At 48.7% G+C, this 14,067-nt stretch overlaps 1 protein-coding gene across 1 annotated transcript; it reads right to left on the reverse strand.

The window, feature by feature from the left end:
• Nucleotides 1-223: 223 nt before the first annotated feature.
• On the reverse strand, nt 224-13,990 carry RETREG2 (reticulophagy regulator family member 2). The gene is made up of 9 exons (XM_056495882.1): nt 13,684-13,990; nt 11,397-11,503; nt 6,663-6,693; nt 5,801-5,936; nt 4,389-4,473; nt 3,479-3,616; nt 3,068-3,162; nt 2,086-2,221; nt 224-1,372 (listed from the first exon to the last, which is right to left on the reverse strand). Exons 1-9 carry the CDS (start codon nt 13,896-13,898, stop codon nt 648-650), a joined length of 1,668 nt encoding a protein of 555 aa, XP_056351857.1. The 5' UTR covers nt 13,899-13,990; the 3' UTR covers nt 224-647.
• Between the last annotated feature and the right edge of the window lie 77 nt (nt 13,991-14,067).

Genomic DNA, 14,067 nt, shown 5'->3' on the forward strand with positions numbered 1-14,067 from the left:
AATGAAACAGGGAAAAAAAGCAGGTATCACCTAACACCCTGTTCCAGCAGTGACAGAGAAGTCAGTAACAGTCCGCAGAAGAAGTCTCCTTGCACAACACCCATCTGCCCTTGTCCCGTTACTGCTACCCTTTGCTCCAAAGACCCCTTTCCCTTTGCTTGCCCCTGAGAGCCACATTTGACTGTGGACCCCACCCCTCCCCCCCAGACAAAACCAACGAAAGTTAAAATTATTTACACTTTTAGCCATTTAAAAACCCAATAAAATAAGATTGCATATGTCCTACTGGGGATGTGGGTATTAGCAGCAGCTACAGCTAGCTCGGTACTCAGCGTGCAAAAGACAAACAGAAGACAGACCGAAATACTGCACCATTACTAGGAAGCGTTTGCTGGGGTTGGTGTTTCAATTGTGGCATAAGGCTTCTAGGAGCCGGCTCCTCCCCAGCTGCAGGGCCTCCTGCTCAGCCAGTGAAGGCCAGGCTCTAGAAGGATGGAAAGGATTCATTATTCCAGACACAGCACATTAACACTGATGCGTTTCCATCCCAGTCAACACAAACATCTAAAAACCCACTGCACATTCACTGTGTGAGTTTTTCCTTCTTTCCAGTGATGATGGAGGAAAAGGGGGAGCACAGGTAAGACCTAAGACATAGATGCTGCTGTCATCACTGCCTCCTCCTCATCTCCTTGCTTTGGCAGCTCAGCAAGCATGGGAGAGGAGAGAGATGGAGCAGCCTCTTGTGTCTCCTGCTCCTCTCTAAACCCCAGCTCTACATCCATTTGCTCCAGCTCCCCCTGATCCAGTAGCTCAAAGTCATCTGCTTCCTCCTCATCCTCTGGTGAAGCTTCTGTCTCTGTCTCCACCACTTCACTCTCTGACAGGTGTGCTTGGAAGCTCAGTTTCTCTTCAGGCTCTGTGGGGAGGAACTCAGAGAGAGGGGGTCCCTCACTGGCCTCTGAGGAGCGCAGGAGGGCAGAGAGGGTGTTCTGCACCGCTGTGGTGATGGCAGTGGTGACGATCTCCTCGCTCAGCGTGTTAATGCAGATGCCCAGGCCTGGGGCAGGGACAGTCTTTGGCTCTGCGTTGCCTCCTGCCGCTTGCCCGCTCCCATTGAAGTGCGTATTTACAAAATGGAGAGGAGACGCGAGGCGAAGGATGGAGAGGTCAGAGTCCGTGGCCTCTTTGTCTGCTGAGTCCAGCTCACAGGCAGCGTGGGCAAGCTCAGGACCCAGAGGCACATCAAATGCATCTTCATCACTCTGTGGTCCCAGGTCTCTGGAATGATACTCTTCCACGGATGGAAACTCTGCCAGGTCCTTGGAAAATGACTCCTCTGGCTCACTGTGCAGGCTCTGCTGATCCAGGTCTGAAAGGCACCAGCATTAAGGTACGGGTTCCCTCACCCTGACCTCCCACCCACCTTCCCCCAGCTGACACACCACAGCTGACTTTCAGGTACCTTCCCCATTCTTGGAGCACAGCAGGAAGAGGTCTGCAGTTACTCCTTCTGCCAGTGGTATAATTCACATGGAATGTTTTTTTTTTGTGATCCTGTTCTATGTTCTCTGTGCTCAGAGAGGACTTCCTGCTCCAGCTCATGCTCCCTGCATTTAGAGCCCCTCATTAAAACTTCCAAGGTCAGGGAAATTGCACTTACATCACCTACCTGCTCCTTCCTAGACACTCAAGTGGCTACTGAGTGGTTACCTCCATGTTCCTCACCACTAACCAGTCCCTCTCTGAGCTAGTAAGTCTGACCTGTTTCACCTAGCATCATCTATAGGGGGTGTGACTATGCCATTCAGTTATTTCTGTGGGACCTTGTGGGTGGCCTTGCTCCCTTGCTGGAGTCAAAAGACAGCATTGCTTTGTGGGGCAGTAATTAGAGGCTATGTCCACTCAGGACCAGCTTATGATCAGCCATGAAGTCAGGGTTTTCTGCACTGCTTTTCCTTCCTCCTTTCAATGCTCTTCCCATGCAAACAGCTGGGTTTTCTTCCTGTCCCCCCATTCATATGACCCATTGTTCTGGGCCAAAACACTGAGGATAAGGGGACAGCAAGGTGTCCCATCATGTACCTTCAGAAACGTCCGTCAGCTGTGGGGTGGTAGCCCTTGAAACAGAAAAGCCCCCACTCTCCAGGATAGAAGCCTCCTCATCAGAGAGCTCAGAATCTGTGATTGACAGTGCCAGGGCAGTTTTCTTCACATCCACCTGCATGGGATGAAGGCAGAGAAACAAATTCCTGTGTGTCCCTGCTGGAGGGACAGTATGTTGGCAAAGTGCGCCCTGCACTGGAGGGAAGGGCAATCTCAGCTCACTGGCTTTCCTACAATAAATCACTGCCCAAAGGTTTGCCAGCTCTCAGTGATGAGCATAAAAGAGGCAGCACAAGATGGGATGAGACTATAGGGTCTTAGAAGGCTTTGATCCTTCTTGCTTTCCTGGGATCACCAAGGAGAACACCCTTTGCCTTTTGAATTCACGCAGAGCGCACTGAAGCCTTCTACAGGTAGCAGTGGTCAAGTATCTACATTCCCTTGGAAACAAGCTTCCCACCTCACAGCCCAGCTACATGACCAGAGCTGCTGCTTGGTTTGTTTCTGCAGTGCGAATATAGAAAAGTCACACCCAATCTGTCTGAAAACAGAGAACTGTGTAAGAGACACTAGAGCTGCTCAACTCCCTTTTCTGGTTTAGAGGAGCCCCTGCACATTACAGCAAGGGAGGAGTTAATTTCTTCAGGAGACACTCACATTCTCTGAGCATGAAGCATAACCATCTAAATAATTCTGAGGTCAGCAGGAGGCTGGGATATGGCTGGCCCTGCCCTGCTGTGGTGTCACCAGCTCTGTGGCACCGAATTCTCAATACCCATATTGGAGACGATAGCCTTCATCAAACACACGCCCTTCTCCCCTTAGAATTCTGCAAAGAAGTTATTTACTGCTCTGCTGTGTGTGTTATCATCATTGCTGTACTCAGATCACCCCTTGGCTCTCAAGCTGCTGTAGACCAGAGAGGAGAGACTGGGTCCTGCTAAGCTCTTTGGGCTCTTACCACTGGGGAAAAGCCTGACAGCTCTGCTTCACTCTCACTCTCTGTCTCTGCTGTTGGCTCATCACCTGCTGCAGGCTCGCTCTTCCCTTGTCGCTCTGTGAGAAAGAGAAGAAAGGCTTTACATGACACTGAAGGAATTTTCTTTATACATCACTTTCCCTACTTCCCCTGTGAAAGTGCACAGGGTTTCTGGAGACAAGCATAATCTGTTGCTCTCACGTGCTGTTCTCAGGATCACTTGGGAGCACACAGTTGCTCTCTGCATAACCCTTAAGTTTCCATCTCTCCTCCCCTGCTCCTCTGCAGCACTGTCATAGTGTTGGCAGACATGGCCTCCTATTGTCCTTTTGCTACAGATCCACCCTACAAATACAGCACCAAAAAAACCTTGAGAAAAGGTGGTTTCCTTACTCTTCTTCTCATGCTTGTGGTGCAGCGTCTCTGCCTTCATACTGTAATCCAGTTTCATCAGGACAGGCTCCAAACGTGTGTACATCCTCTGGATCAGCTCATGGTAGACCACCAGAGGCCAGAGCAGAATGCTGAGCACTGTGGACATGGAATGTAGGGAGTGTGAGAGACAGATCAAGCACAACCTGACTCTTCCTGTGGTGCACTGAGAAAGTCTTCAAGGGAAACACATTTCAATAGTATGTGATTTCCCATATGACTGCCTAAAAATCCTCATCCATGGCTCTTACTCATTGCAAAGCTGCTTGATTAACCAAGTTTTACTGCCAGATCTTAGATAGAATATAGATTTATGTTACAATGAAGCATAAGCCCTTCTCTTTAGCCATTGCATCCCAGACCCAACATGCAACAGAAGACCTAAATAAGTTTAAAAGATAATTAAAACTAAGTATGATCAAAACTTTTATATGGGTAGCTGCATAAAGCTCATGTGTAGATGCACTTGCAGCAGAGCATAAGAACAGAGTTATTAAGGACTTATGATGCAGTGAAAAAGGTCTATTTATCCAACATGCAGCTTTGTTAACAACACTCTTGATATGGATTTGCACATGTTAGGAACTGAGAGACTGTAACTTCCTGTTTCCCTGGAGCCTCGGCCAGCACAGCCTCAGGAGTGGGGAACATAGGGCACTAATGTTTTAGTCACAGCTCCCTCTCCTGCCTTTGCAGTCGTACTGCATGCATGCACTTACAGAAACTTCCTGGAACACATTCCCTGTAAATTGATTCATCATCTAGCACAGATCCCCTTGAGTAAACTACAAATCTTCTTTTACCAGCCTATCAACGGCACAGTTAGGTCATGTCTCAGTTTAGGTCAGACAAGAGAGCTGCTTATACTCACAAATGATGTAGGAGATCATTATGCCTGGAACATAGTGTCCAACTACAGCCAGAATCAGGCAGCCTGAACAGACACTCATGCAGAACTGAAGGAAGAGAGAGGAATAAACAGAAGTGACAAGAGGCAGAGATATATCTATGCAACCCATGCCAGAAACCCATTTAGTGCAACATGAGGGATGGTCCTAACCAAGTCAGCCAGCTCTGCACCAAGTACATTCAGGTGCTGACAGTCACAACTCGGACAGCTTGGTTGGGTTAAGCTGTAAGCATTAGAGGTTCAAGCGCAGGATGACCAAGGTAACCCAACGCCCCAATAAAACAAACCAAAACTTTATCAGACAGCTTTTTATGAAGTAAATTACACTCCTTGAGGATATGATGGGATATTGCAAATTGCCACTTGTACATCTCTCTGTAGAGCTCAGCACTTCAGGAGAAAACTGTACTGTCCTGACACAGACAGGAACCTGTTACAGAGTCACCAAATGCTGTGCCACTGCTGTGCCATAAACCAGCTGGCAGAAGCATTGGCAGAGCCCATGCTCCCATCAGACTAGGACCTTTCTCCTCTGGAAAAAGTGAAATACAATGGTGCAGCCCTGATGGCTTGTCTTACATTCTCCTGGGGCAGGGGGGGATAGTGAGAATACACAATCTGCGAACCAGGGCATGGGTTCAGATATGGACTATATCCCACAATTAAGAGTTTAATTCATAACTGAGAGGGTCTGCAAAAGCTAAGGTTCCTCTATGGGCTTTGCTTCCAATGAATTCATTCTTTATGGGCATCTTTGGACCTGGTCTTCTACTCCCTGTGGCTGGGACAGAAAAGGAGTAATAAGCAGTGTTAGAAACCCACTCCTTTTGGCACACTGAAGCCAGGAAGTGTGCTGAATAATAATCCTAGTGGTTGGTCTGTCCTACTTTTTGTGATGCTAAGGCAGTTCATGTCTACAAGCCCTTCCCAAACAACATACATCACAGCCATTAGAACATGTTTAATGACAAGTTTCCATGCACTCAGAAACAGCACTGCAATTGGACTCTGCTAGTAACAACTCTGGCTAGTAAAATAGGACCAGCCTAAGAATGGAACTCATAAAAGGGCCAGAGACTGCAGGCTTCCCCTTCTTTTCTCCCCAGCTGCAATCTAAGAGCTTCCTTTGCACACTGAGAAATGAAATCAAGTACAGCAAGCTATTCACGGAGGGGTTAAGTTCAGATCCAGTTTACAAATATTGGAAGTCATCATTTAAACTTCCCATGACATAGAATCTGCAAGGAATGAACAGCAAATATTGGACAGGGATAGCAATTGTAAAAATACTGAATTTACATTCTTCCATCTCTTAAGGCACTAGTAATGGAAATAAAATCCCCTGCACAGAAGAGTAGGTATCTCCAGCTTACCTTGGCAGGATTTTGCCTCTTGTACTGTAGCAGTTCCTGCAGGTACAGCCTGAAGGTGACCCAGCTCTCTGCCAGACAGTGGCACAGCTCAGGGACACTGAGCAGGTGAGGTTGTGCCCCTGAAGTCACCCCCTCACTAGAGACAGACAAGAGCAAGAAGACAATCTTTGAACATGGTCTATTTTCCTGGGGGAGAGGAACAGCTGCACCAGGAAGCACAGGTCCCTACCAAAGTCTTGACAATACTGCATTTTCAACTGAACTACAGGAGATGCTTGATTTAGAGGCAGTTTTTCCCTTCAATCAGGAAGAAAGTCAAGAGACACCTGAGCAAAGCAGCAGCAGATACCATGCCATAGGCTCCCCATGCCACAAGCCCAAGATACAAAGCAGTTTACTCAAAACAACACAGGAAGAAGCACTGGAGGTAGAACTAGTTATGTGGCCTCCTCTGACATTAAGTCCAAGGCAGACAGAATGTGGTGCTCAGACCTACAACCATGGTCAAGGATGCAAGCCACGCCACCAGAGAGAGCACGTTCAGCCTGTGGAAGTCAGTCTCAGTGATCTCCTTTTCTCTGGAGGACTCTTAAAATAGTTTGGGACAGATCCAGGGAAGAAACCTAAGAGCTCTTAACATTGGAAGTACTTGAGCTTTATTGCTATTGAAAGAACACTAGCTTTCCCCAGAGTCTCAGACGGTGGCTCCTGAGCTGATAAGCAGCTACCAGTGCAGAAGTTACTAGCAATGTTTCACAGCAGGAGCCATGCAGTTTATTGACAACAGAAAAAAAGGACAAGTGACATCACCATACTAAATTAAGGCTTCCCCACTCACCAAGGAACACATCTGTGAGCTTACCTCTCTCCTCCTGGCTCCTCTGATGGCTGTGCTGTAGAGAGAACACAGCAGATTAGTCAGCCAAGTAAAAAATACAACCCGATATTTTTACCAGCTGAACAGAGAAGAGCTGGAGATGTATCATCCTTAGCTGGGGATGCACCCTGGGGACCTTCTTTGTGCTCTCATGCAAGCAGGGATCACTGGCTTGGAGCCTGAGCTGCGAAGGCTCTAGTGAAGCGTGCCTGGAGACCTGGAGCAGCAGAGCACTGGTCTCTGGGCACCCCAGCACACCTTGCAATCCAACACACATACAGCAGGGCACTCATATCTGAGGTTTACCCTAGGGCTTACATGGGGCTCTCTGCTCCAGGGATCATGCAGCTTTTCCTGGTGTCCCACATGTCTGGGCAGTGCCATTCCCATAGTGGGTGCCAGCACTTGTCATTCAAAGGGGGCTGCCAGCATTGTTTTGGAGCTGGGCAAATCTTCAGCTTCCATCTTGGAGCTAAACATGGCACCAGGAGGTCTGAGCTGCATTTCCCACTGACCAGCCCAGTCCTTGGCAAGATGCTATGTACAAATACCAGAGATGTCCCTGCTGTCTCCATCATCTCCCATGGAATTAACTAGCAAATAGCAGTCTTCTGTATAATTTTCTAATTTTAGGACTCTTTTATGTCCTCTGACAGCCTTTTGTGCCAGGCACAAATATAACTATACTCCTAAGGTCCATCGCTCTGGATAAACACAAGGGAAAGGCTCTCCCATTCCTCTCTGCACTGAACCCAGTGATGATCAAACAGGGACTTAGTTCATGCAGTACTGAAGAGAGGAGTGTTGTTTCAATAGCTGAGGTCATGTATGGTTATGCCCTGCTTTTAGATACACTGAGAAAAAAAAAATCTGAAATTCATATGCCTGGTTGCTCACAGATTTGGATCCTGGCAAGCTGACTGGTGTCTCAGGATGTACAGGTCTCAACCAAAGCTCTTCTAGCAACACAGTCTTTGTAAGTCTCCTGTGTTTAACAATGCCCTGTTCATGCTGTGATAGCTCATTGAGGTCTATCCTCCTGTACCAGTCCACCAACTGTCCTAGAGGTGGCAGGGACTGCTATATCTTTGTTGCTGTCTGACCAGCAGCAAACTTGGTACGTGAGGTTATAACCCTAACCCCTACACTGCATGTCACCATGTCAACAGAACTAAAATAAAGGAGGAGAGTTTAACTTCAGAGACCAAGTTTATAGCTAGAAATGTGCTAAAGAAATGCAACATATGCAAAAAGGGGTTTGAATACTCCCTGGAGTCACCAGCCAGGTATAAAGCCCAAGAGTGGCAGTGACTCCCTTAAGGAAATGCACCAAAGATGTGAACAAGCATCACTGCAAACAGTGAGACTTCAGAATCCACCCAGCTCAAGCCACAGAGACCAACTGCTTGTAGCAGCCCTGCCACCACTCTCCCAAGGCACAGAATGTTGGGCCAAGCCTGGCAGACTCCTCCTCCCGCTGCAGGCACTGCACCAGCCGGCTCGCACAGTGGAGCAGCAGGCCAGCCACCCAGGGAGGAGGCAATTCTTTGAGAGCGTGACCCAGATTTCCAGTAATCAGGCCTGACAGGAGGACTCGACTGCTCTCACATGGGGCTGCCCATTCGCTCCTCTGCCCACGAGCGCTTGGCATGGCGGCTGGGGCAGCTCACAGAGGCAGCTTGGGCTGCAGTGGGAATATTATGGATGCAGCTCCACCCCCACAGGGCAGCTGCTTCTCTGCTGCAGCCGCCATTGCTGTGTTCTGTTGTTGTGCTCAGGAATCTAAAGCTGCTTAATCGCAGCACACAGAAATCCAGCTCTGTCCCTAAGCCTCATCTATCACCTGCGCTAAATCACCAAATACATTACATTTGGCACCGGCCAGTCCACGAGGGCTGCCTACACCAGTCCTACAGTGTATCACGTGAGGAGCTGGGATGCTCGCCACCTCTGCTGGACAGATGTGCCAGCAACACAGTAAGTCAGATAGCATAGGAACCCCACTCCTCTTGACTGCCTGCAGTCATCCAAGCCATCCAAAATACACCAGCAGAGGGAGTGAAACAATTCTTCTCAGTTGATCCTGAAGGTTTCAGAGACACTTTGGGGAGCAGAACATTTCAGCAGGCTGCAGGGTCTTCACGTGATTTTAACTATCTGGCAAAACACAAGCTGTCTTTAGGATCAACAGCGTGTTGCTTCCTGCAGTAGAGCAGTCTGCCTGCTGGCCATCTCAAAGCACTGGAGTCTTAGACCAGTTGTAAGAACAGCCCAATCCCAAAAATCATAGTGCATTTCCAACAGGAAATGGTCCCTTAGTCAAGGCTGAACTCCAATCTGTACTGAAATACTGTCAAGCACCAGTATAACTAAGTTGGCAAGCAGGACACCCAGAGTGGGCCTCAAGATTATCAATGACTGGCTGAAATCTTTCTGTCAGCATTTCACACCGGACTGTGGATTAATACAAATCACTTGACATACACCAGACTCTTCTGAGAGATCAGACAGCCATGCAGGTGTTTAGGTTACATGTTGGTACTGACAAATCATTGCTGATGGACTCCCTGGCTCTTACAGGTTTTCAATGCTTCTCCAAGAGACATTTTTCATCTGTGTGTAAATTTAAGCTAGAAAGCAGGGGCCCTTTTTAAGGAGTATTAGCATTCAGTTGCAACAGAACTTCTGCTAAGAGCTCTTCCACACTGTACTCTATTGCACTGACCAAAACACAGCTGCCAAACAGCGATACTACCAAAACATCCCTACTTGATACCCATTTCTAGTGAAACTGGAGATGCTTCCTAAGTCCTTAAATAATATTTAAGTACAACTCCATGTAGATATTAAGAAAATACCCTGCCTGGGAGCTGAAAATATGCAGTCCCTTCTAAAAAGGCCTAAAAAAGTTGCATATCTTGATGCTATTAGTGTGACCCTGATCACAGTGTGTAACTGCAAAATACATGCTGAGGTTTTAGCATTCCTTTAGAAGTCATCTTATAAGCAGTTATCTGAGACATACACAACTGTCAAAGCTGAGGTTTGTGTATGCATGTGCTGACTTTTGAAGGTTATGGTACTGACCCATCTCCCAGAACTCCAGAAAAGGCTAACAGGAAGCACTAAGGAGGGAAGCCACAAAGGTGCAGCTCTGCTTCAGCAGGAAGTGGGAGCCAAACGAGAACCCCTAAGTATTCAGGAGTAGCAATTCAAGGAGGCCCCTCAGGAATGCAGAGCACCACTCCTTCCTCGTGGAAGCAAAGGAAACACGGTCCAGTGGATCATGTCAAAATCAGGGCTGTGACCTAAACAGGCACATCAGAAAGGTGTCCCTGTTCTCTGCAGCAGAAAAGCAGGAAGGCATGAAATATGTGAAGAACACTGATAAGAGGTGCAGTGGGATGTGCACCAACTTCTAGCAGAGCTGATGGCATAGGATGAGCCTAATCCTTGGTGTTGCTGTTTTGTTTGCTTTTCTTTTTTATTCTTCATGGCTCTGAATCATATAAATTTATTTCAGTATAAATTTCCTATTTCTTCTATGACAACACAACTTTTACAGGCCAAGTACTTGCTGGAATGATTCCACCCCCACCTGCCTCAATGACACCATTCTGTACTGGACACCAGGCTTTTGCATTTCTGGACACGTTTCAAGCGAGGTGGTTTGGGTTGGCTTTAAACTATTCCCTTAAAAAAACAATGTGAATAAGCAGGAAATTGAATTGGCCAGTCCAGTTTAACTGCCTGGTTACCTGAACCACACAAAGCAAACAGTTTCAAGACTACAGCTGTAACATACCTAATCTTATCAGGATTTCTGTGAAAGCACCCTTTAAGTCAGTACCCTTTTAGGTCAAATAAAGGACACCTTACAAATACACATATAGACAGGCTTTCATTCAGAAACTCTCCCTAGAGTAGAGAGGCAGGGATGGAGGGCCCTGAGCTGCCTTTGAACAGTAGCAGTAGATGCAGTAGGCAGGACTGGGTTCTGTCATTTAATAAACTCCAAAGAAGGAGGCACTCAAAGCAGACAGCAGCCAATCCATGTCTATCATCTTTATGAGGCTATTCCTCTTGCTGCTTTTGTATCTAATGTTGGCACAGACCCTTCAATAAATGGAAAAGATAAGACAGGTGATCAGACTCACTGATTAGCTGGAGATTGTATGTTGCTCAGGTACAATACACTGACTGTTGCTGCTGTCAGACCTCATCATCACTCTGCTACCTGCCACAGGAAGTGGCTCTCATTTGCTCTGCTTCTTTCAGGGTGTAACCCCACAGTGAACTTAACTAAAACTAATACACTTCCCTCCCCTCCTTTCCTCCCCTCAGCTCAGCTGGCCCTAAGTGCTCAGACTTGAAATTATCTTTTTGTCACACTTTCAGGAGAGAAAGGACACAGTAGAAACACATAATCCCTGTCACTAGCTTCCCTGGCAAGCTAGCTGAGCCCCTTAGTCACTCTCAAAATTAGCCACTCCCAGAATTTCTCAGCACTGGGAGCAATCCTCCCCCATGCCCAGAATATTAGGATACATCCCAATCATCTGACACAAACAGTTAAGAGGCAGCACCAGTATCTGGGCCTGCAGTTAAAGTAGGAAAAGGACATGACTGCTGAGAGACCCCAGGAAGGGCCAAAGCCACAGCCCAGCACCTGGTAACACTGGAACCATGTCACTGTCTACAGTGCTAATCATCACATACCTGAGAAATCAAACAGGAACCTGGGTTTCCACTTCTCCAACAAGAGGATGCCAAGAAGGGTCATGCTGAGGAGAAAGAGGGGTCTCAGGGAGGTGGAGGAAAACAACCTAAAAATGAAACAGAAATTGTTAGGCAGGGAAAAGGCAGCAAATTACTGCTCCTGGTAAGGAAATAGATATAGCTCAAAGCAGAAATACCCAACTGCTATGGGCCACTGTAGCAAGCATTGTACTCTGCAGACACCCACCCACACCACAGCACATTCTCAAACGGTGCCTTTGCCCACCACCAGACAGCTGACTCCCTGCCATCTTCCAATGCTGTCTTCCTCTGCTTCTGAGCTCCTTCCTAGGTAGCAAAACAAAGCTAATGCTCACTTGTACAAGTCCCTCCAAAGCCTCAAGGTGGACGCTCTAGATAATATGAAGACAAACTGCTGTAGCAGAAAACTGTTTGTGACTCAGCCCCTTTGGTGAAAACATGCATCCCATTTGTCATGGCAAGGTCCAGAATTACATGCAAGCAATGCATCTTGCCAGTCTAGATGCCCATTCTCTTATCACAAATCTCTCTCTGTTTCACCAGAGTCTAGCTAGCACTTAAACAATTTAGCTGCTCTCTTGACTTTATCATAAAACCTTTCATGTCCCACATCCACACGCTGGCTCAAGCCACTTGCCAGCTCACACAATGCTAATCACACACAGCTGTGCAATGCCACTCAAATAGTTCATCTCCCCACTCCACAGAGATTTGACAGCAAAGGTGCCAGGATGCCACCAGTGGCTGGCTGCATTCATCCTTTCCTCTAGTTCAGAGGAACTGCTTTTAAGTCACACCAGAAAAAAATATCAGGGAAATTCATTCACCTTAACCTCTAAACAAACATTCCTTTCCAGAAAGAAGGAGCGGTTTTGCTTTTATGCTGCTCCTCTTCAGTGACTGCTTGTCAGTAACTAATGACGAATATACTGAACAATGACTGGAGTCAGGGAGAATTTCACAGTGTAGAGGAGGGAGGGGTTACAGGTGGAGAACTGGAAATGAAATGTGCCTCACTGGGCAGCACAGAACAAAAGCTGCACTTTCCATGGGCTTACACGACCTTTAACGAACTAAACAACAACGTTTGTACTCCTTCCAATTGAACAGCAATTTTGTAGCTTAATACATCATCTCTGGAAGAATTGTCTATTCTGTCTCATTTATGTATTGCAGTTAAAAGATGCTGGCAGAATCCTCCATGGGACCCCAAATGATTTTTCCTTCTCTGTGGTATTTAAATCTCTCTCTGTTGTCCCACATTCTGGGCACTCTTTGTTCTTCTGGATCTTTTCACACACAGTCCCTGGGCTGTCACTGCATACTACCCCTGCCTCTCCCCTACCACCTGCACCTCTTCCCCTCCTCCTCACTTCATAGCCCTGCTCTGAGACTTTTCGACTGGCAGAGTAGTCCAAAAGTTTATTTATCTGGCTACCGCGTACACTTCTGACAATCGTACGGATGAGGGAACAGAAAATAAGCTGCCTCATCAGAGAGACTTCAAAGGCTGTTTGGTCACTTACTTTTCCCTCCTCTAACTCCGGAATCTGCCCCTTCCTATTTCATTTGCAGCCAACATTTAACTCTTTCCCTGGCCATTTCTGACCTTTTCTGCTGGGAAGGCCACTGGCTGAGAGCATTTTCATCAGTAAAACTGACTCGCTGTTTATACAAACAAACAGGATGTTTTTCATTCCCATCCACAGCTGGGCTCTGCCACTCACACTCCCATCTAAAGCTGCTGTCCTGCCGGAGAGGAGGACGGGGGAATGCTCTCACGGCGAAACCGAGTGAAAAATCAGCACCTCCCGGAAAAGATTACCGAGCAGAAGGGCTTAAATAAAACGCCCCAGGGCAGCTGCCGATGCAGGACGCCGTGGAGCTATCCGACCGCAGTTACCGAGTGAAACGAACTGATAAAAACACGGATGCAAACATTAAGCAGAAACGTGCCTGGGCGAGGCTCCATTTGGGCCCATCTGCATTTTATTATCGCGGGACAAGGCAAATCCTCCCGGCACTTTCTCCCTTCAGGGAGGGGCCTGTTTATGCCTGTCAGAGGCAAACAGCGCGGCTAGTCCCGGCCGTGCATAGCCCGCGGCGGTGCGGGCTGCGGGAGCGCGCACCGCCGGAACGCGGGCACATCGCCGAGCCCCAAAGCCGCCGCACGCTGCGGGCACGGGCACAGGCACCGGACGGGCGGCACCGACGGCCCCCGGTCCCCCTTCCCGCCCCAGCTCACCAGAGGGCCCCGCCGAGCGCGGCCGCGGTGACCAGGCTGTGCAGCGGCCTCTCCCACACCAGCAGCCGCTGCGCCGTCGCCAGCGCCGCCTCCCAGCCCCGCAGCCGCTGCCGCAGCGCCGCCGCCAGACGCGCCGCTGCCGCCGCCGCCGCCTCCTCCTCCTCCTCCTCGGCCGCCGCTGCCGCCGCCGCCTCCTCGGCGCGGCCGCTCGCCATGGTCGCGGGGGGGAGAGGGTGGAGGCGCCGCTGTCACCGGCCCGGGCGGGCGGCACCGCCTGAGGGACCGGCGGCCGCTGGCGCCGCGCGCGTGCGCCCGGGGACGGACGGACGGGGGGGGGAACCGGGTGCCACCGGCCGCGCGTGCGCCCGGCGGCGGGAGGGGCGG

Source organism: Oenanthe melanoleuca, chromosome 7 (genome assembly GCF_029582105.1).
Source record: "Oenanthe melanoleuca isolate GR-GAL-2019-014 chromosome 7, OMel1.0, whole genome shotgun sequence".
In the NCBI taxonomy this organism is placed as follows: Eukaryota; Metazoa; Chordata; class Aves; order Passeriformes; family Muscicapidae; genus Oenanthe; species Oenanthe melanoleuca.